This window comes from Pelodiscus sinensis, chromosome 8 (assembly GCF_049634645.1).
Source record: "Pelodiscus sinensis isolate JC-2024 chromosome 8, ASM4963464v1, whole genome shotgun sequence".
Lineage (NCBI taxonomy): Eukaryota > Metazoa > Chordata > Testudines > Trionychidae > Pelodiscus > Pelodiscus sinensis.
In genome coordinates, this window is record NC_134718.1 from 39,188,499 (window position 1) to 39,194,498 (window position 6,000).

General features: G+C 39.9%; 1 protein-coding gene across 4 annotated transcripts in view; it reads left to right on the plus strand.

Moving 5' to 3' along the window:
* Window positions 1-4,275, plus strand: part of LOC102463807 (lipase member M-like) — a 49,649-nt gene extending 45,374 nt beyond the window's left edge. For 2 of the 4 annotated variants that reach the window (XM_075935092.1, XM_006121484.4), the window contains exons 9-10: window positions 2,554-2,622; window positions 3,044-4,274. In XM_075935092.1, coding sequence (XP_075791207.1) covers window positions 2,554-2,622; window positions 3,044-3,277 — 303 coding nt within the window. In that variant the 3' untranslated portion in view covers window positions 3,278-4,274. Of the gene's footprint in view, window positions 1-2,553; window positions 2,623-2,875; window positions 2,958-3,043 lie in introns of all 4 variants that reach the window. The other 2 variants (XR_012905623.1, XM_075935091.1) reach the window with 2 other exon arrangements.
* The last annotated feature ends 1,725 nt before the right edge of the window (window positions 4,276-6,000 follow it).

The window sequence follows — 6,000 nt, forward strand, 5'->3', positions numbered from 1 at the left end:
ATAGCAACAGTCTATCAAAGGTAGAACAGTGGCTTCCCTGCCCAGCTTAGCCTCTATCATCAGCTACCCTGGGAAACTGCTGTTCTGCTTTGACATGCCACTGTAGGAAGCTGAATGAAATGCCATTTAGTTGGGTCTGAGAGAAGGCGAAAGAAGAGGGGTGCGAGCTGGAGATGTTGAAAGCATTGGCTGTTTGGGGGAAAAAATTCTGGAGATCCTCTCAGTATTATCCCATAGGGAGGAGCAGGAGGATTGGTTTAGGAGTTAAGGCTTGCCCTGCTACCCAGAAAAGGCTACCTGGCCACTAGTGACCAATAGAACACTTCCCCGCCCTTAGCCCCTTTGTAATGTGACTTCATTATAACCATGCTTTCAGGGACTCACATTGGCCATATGAGAGAATGACTCTGCGGAAAAGTTATATAGCCTAGGCCTATATCACTTTTACTGAGGACACTGCTTGCAAATAAAGGAGAGATGATAAGCATCTTAGCCCAGTGCTGGGATACCCACTCCTTTACCCGGTCCTTCCAGCATCCTCCACAAACAATGCACGGAGAGGCCTCTCTAAGGATAATAAGGAAGCATTGACATAGAGATGGCTGACTGTCCTTGGGGAGATCCACACAGGAAAGATGCCCTCACATACGGATCAGAGCGGCATGACCTGGTTTCATATTTGTCTGAAAACCAGTGTGAGAGGAGATTAAGGTCTAAAATAAGTTTATTACAAACTTCACCCATAATATTTAAAAATACTGTAATAAATTAGTTAGTTAAAATAAAATATAATACACTCACTATTATTACAATATGGAAACACAATATATGTATCATAATAAGGTAAAATAGTAATCTCAATCTGATGGACTAAATTTCTTTTCCTTTTTTCCCTTTCAATATTATGAACAGATACAGAAATATTTTACAACAGAAAATGTATAAAACTTATTTACAGCTTGAATAAAATGATTATGGACACAAAAACACAATTATGAATTGGCCTTTGGAAGTCCCTAAAGCTGTATTATTGAGACTTGTGGTTGATGCTTTTCTATTCTTTGTCTTCTGTATTAATTAAAGTCTTCATTACCATATGTTTAGATCCAAACTTCTGGGTTTTTAAAATGTAATGAGTAACCTATTTTACTTGTTGTTTCAAAACTTTCTGATGTGAATCTTTTCTCTTTTTTCCCTACGAGTTTAATTGTGGCTATTGTAGAAAAAGGTTTCCGGAGCATTAGAAAAAATTCTTAAACTATCAGGTTTGGTGGCTGGGAATGACCCAGTTTCAGCATGTGCTAAAATGTTCTAGACGATTTATAAGCAATTGTCCTTTTACCTTCACTCCTTTGTAGAACCTTGACTGATGAGTTGGTTTTTCTAATACTGACATTCCCCACACTTTTTGATACCAGGTAGTTTTGGAAGACTCACTCCTCTTCCACCATCTTGTTATAGTAATTCTAGTGTCACCTAGGAGATGAATGATCTGTTCTTTCTGGATTTTATAAGGTGCAGAATTTTCAGGATAAGTTAATACAAATACTTGAGAGCTATCTGAGAGCTCACTCCCTGATCTTCCTCACTCCCTGATCCAAAATATAGTTGGATCTTCCACCATATATGGAGAAATCATCCTATTTCATTACATTCTCTCTGGCTTTGGCTCATCCCTGTATTATAAGTATGTTTCATTTTAAGGGGAGCAAGATAAAATTGATAAAGAATTGTAATGTAATTTTCTTTTATGTGTTTATTGAGGAGTGGGGTTCACTGCTTTATATATGTGCCCAATCCTCAATTTTTCCATGACTATTCAAATTTCTATCATTTCATGAATATAGTTATTTGCTGTAAGTGATTACTTTGTATAGAGTGGAAAGTGGATCTGTTTGTTTAATGCATGTGGAATAGTTCAAATTCAGTCAGTCGATGGACAAAGTTGTAATGGATTTCTCTCTTTGATATAAAAGAATGATTTCATATGTCTCAAAAGCCACAAAGAGAGAGATTTATAGTTCTCTAGTCCAACTGCATAATCAGCTGTAACTTCATCAACTTGGATCATCTCCAAGAGCTCTCAACCATCAGCTTTAGCACTCTGAAGGTTAATTGTTATACTGAAAAATTTATTGTATTTCTGTTGACTTTTTGCTGAATAGAACTGCAAACACTTTCTGGTACCAGTGAATTAGTGGGCATAGAATCTCAGAAAAATAAAATTCAGATCTGGGTAAGAAAGCTTTGGGCCAGTACTGAAATGATGCACTGAATCATAGCGCTTCATGGCTTTTAAGAACCCTTCTGGTTGGTTGCCTTATCAGTCTGGAATGAAATTTTGAAAGTGAGATAAGCAAGTATTTTAACAAGATTATGATATCAGTATCCATTCTAGAAAGCTGCCTACTGCTTCCTCTTGTAATAGAAACAACGTTTAATTAATTTCTAATATTTCTTTTAAAATCTACTTTTTAATTTTGTTAATTGCAGGATATTATGGAATGGACCAAATCATAAAAAATATTAAAGTGTGTAATTTTTTTTACTTAGACTTTTAAAACAGGAGAATTCAAGCATTTTGATTATGGCAGTAAGGAGAATGAAGTTAAATACAACCAGGTAAGAAAAATCTGTTACCTCTTGAAAGTAAGAATAAACAGAATATAATAGCAAGAATATTTCTGGTGAAGGAATAAAATATATTAGTATATGATCTGCATGGGGGCCTGGATTTTCATCTGATTATGGTAGAAATATCATCTTATTTGATTTATTTGAAATATTTAATAGTATGTTCAAAATATTTTCAATGCTGATAATTTGTTATCTGTCCTCTGCCCCCTAACCAGCTGTTATTCTATTGACTTTTCAGTGAAATCTGTGAAACTTTAGGATGTTCTTGCTATATCTAACAATTGTCGATTCTTTCTGGATGCACCCAGAACTTTGGGCAGGTATCACACCACAGATGAATATTTTGTGTTTAAAAATTTCTACTGTAGATGCTTTCAGTTTTAAAGCTGTTCAATTTGTTTTCCAGACTGAAGCTCCCTTGTATAGGTTAGAAGATATGAAAGTTCCAACTGCATTGTGGTATGGTGGAGAGGACTGGCTTGTGGACCTAAAGGATATAAGGCTATTGCTCTCCAAAATAACCAATCTACTTTATAAAAAGTATATTCCTGATTGGAGCCATTTTGATTTCATCTGGGGTCTTGATGCTCCTCAGCGAGTATACAGTGAAATCATTGATCTGATGAAGAAACATCCGTAGAATTGCATACTTGTGTTTTAATATTAAACAGGATTAAAAGGGTTCCTATAAAATGAGTTTTGTTTCTGAACTAATTATAGGGTTAACAGGTCTTTGCTATGATTCCATAGATATTTCCACTACTAGCCACTACCATATTTTGTAGCCTTCTGGTAATACAAGCACTTGTCAGGGATCTGAATTTCATTTCCTATAGGAAATTTATCTCATATCTAGAATTTATCTCAACTCTAGAAATATATTGCACAATGAAAATAACCGAAATTGAAGGTTTTAATATTTCAGTGAGAAAATGAAAATTTCACTGTTTGTGTGATAGTTACGAAAATTCCCACTAAATAAAATATCAAGATTTACTTTCTGTACATAAGTGACTGATTCAAATACCATTAATCACAGCCATGCAAAACTTGGTGTGCTTGAATGTTTTCAGGAAAGATTTTCCATTTTGGCCATTTTTTTCCAAGTTGACTTCACAAAGGGATTTAGAAGCTATTTCCCAGAAGGGGGCAAGAGGTCTGCTGCCTGCAGCCTGCAGCCTGCAGCCTGGTGGTTAAGGTATTTAGAGGAGAGTGTGGTTTGAATCCCCGCTTTGGATTAGAGAGTTGAAAGCAGTTATCTTCCCTTCCGGTTGAGTGTCCTTACTGCTGGGCTGGGGGATGTTTGTGACTGAAGCTCCGTAGAACTGCTTCACTTTATATGAAATTCTTGAATAGTCATTGAGCCAGAGAGAGAGTGAAAATGACTACTTGCAAACATGGGATGCCATGTGTTATGCATATCTGCAGTGATGCAGGACCATCCTAAAGCATTAATTGTTCAATCACTTTGCATGTACTTAACTTAAGGCTACTGTGTTACATGCTGGCTGCATATAAACTACAATAAAAGCTTTATCTAGCTTGTATGTTGGGAAAATGGAGGGTGCTGGTTAGTCAAATATTCTGGTTAACTATGGGTATGTCTACCCTTGCCATCTACTTTGAAGTAGGGAGGCAAATGGAGCATACCGAAGTTGCAAATCAAGCCCGGGATTTAAATATCCCGTGCTTGATTTGCATGTTCCCGGCCGGTCACCATTTTAGAAATTCACTAGCCCGGAGTAACTGCCCGCATCTACATGTGGCAGTGAAACAGGAGTCCAGTTTAAAGCACTAACTCGAATTAGATGGTATTCCTCCTGCAATGAGGTTTACCAGCTAATTCGAATTAGGGGCTTTAAATCGGACTCCCGTTTCACTGCCACGTGTAGACGCGGGCAATTACTCCAGGCTAGTGAATTTCTAAAATGGTGACCAGCCGGGAACATGCAAATCAAGCACAGGATATTTAAATCCTGGGCTTGATTTGCAACTTCAATATGCTTCATTTGCCTCCCTACTTCGAAGTAGAGGGAACGTGTAGACATACCCTAAGAGTTCAAAGTGTGGGAGGTGACGCTTGGATCAGGCAGGAGGCTGGGCTGTAAGAGGAGGTATGAGCTCTGGGTTTGTGGGTGTGGGGTCTAAGATAGGACCAGAAATGAGGGATTCTGGCTTGGGCCAGGGCATTGGGTATGGGCTCTGGCAGACGTTGCGGGCAAAGGCTTTGGGAGGGAGTTTAGGTATGGAAGGGGACCCAAGGCTGGTGGTTGGGATATGAGAGGGGCTTGGTTGCCAGATCCAGATAACACTCACCTCAGGCATCTCCCTGCAAATGGTGACATGGGAAACAAACTGTGAAACAAAGGATTCCTGTCACAGGTAAATCCTATCTAAGGCAAGGGAGTGAGTGAATCTAGTTCTTTTCTTCACTGGGAAGCAGAATACAGTGCAGATCTTCCTCCCCAGCAAGGGGAGGAGATGAATTTCAATTAACGTACACTGTACAGTTCTTCGTGCAGCACGAGACAATACAATTCTGGGTTTGCACTGCGCAGTTGAGTGCTGGGCAATTCTCTCACTGAGTCCTCCTCTGAAGAGCTGATTTCAGAGTTGTGTCCTGTTGCAGCTGGAAGTGTCCCTACTTGCGGGGGTGCTACAGGAGGCCTGGCTCAAAATGGTGATGTAATGGAACCCTGATTGTTGGAAGAGATGGGCTCAGTGGTACCCCACTCTATCAGGTGGCTCTCCAAGCAGGGGGGTGGCAAACCATTATAGGGCATGCCACTTAGCAACAACTTTCATCTCTCTCTGCTCATCCTGTCCCTGTATTAGTGGCCTGGGCTTAGCACATTTCAGCACTTTCTTCCCTGAGTGGAGCCCCATAAAGCTGCCTGTATCTGAGAACCCAACCCCCTGCCCATATGGGAGGTAATGGACTGTGGCACCTGCATCACTACATCTCCACCCAAGGGAGAAGCCCCTTCTATAGGCTGGGCTGAGATGTTGCAGGTAAGGCAGCAGTATCAGTGAGGGACTGGGCTTTCCATGGAAATCCCAGGAAACAGTTGAAAACTGTAAGATCAGTAGGACAGTGGAATAGCCACCTAAGGAGATCATGGAAACTCCTTCAGTGAAGGTTTTCAAAAGGAGCCTGGATAACCATCTGTTTTGAACAGTTTAAAAACAACCAATCCTGCATCTTGGCAGATGATCCTTGTGATTCTTTCTAACTCTATGGTTCTATGATTCTCAATATTGGCATGAAATGTCATTCCAACCTCCATTGCTCAGATACACTCCTGAGCTGCTCCCAATCCTCTGAGGATGGCTAAGAAGAAGTGTGGGGGGGGGAGGGGAGGG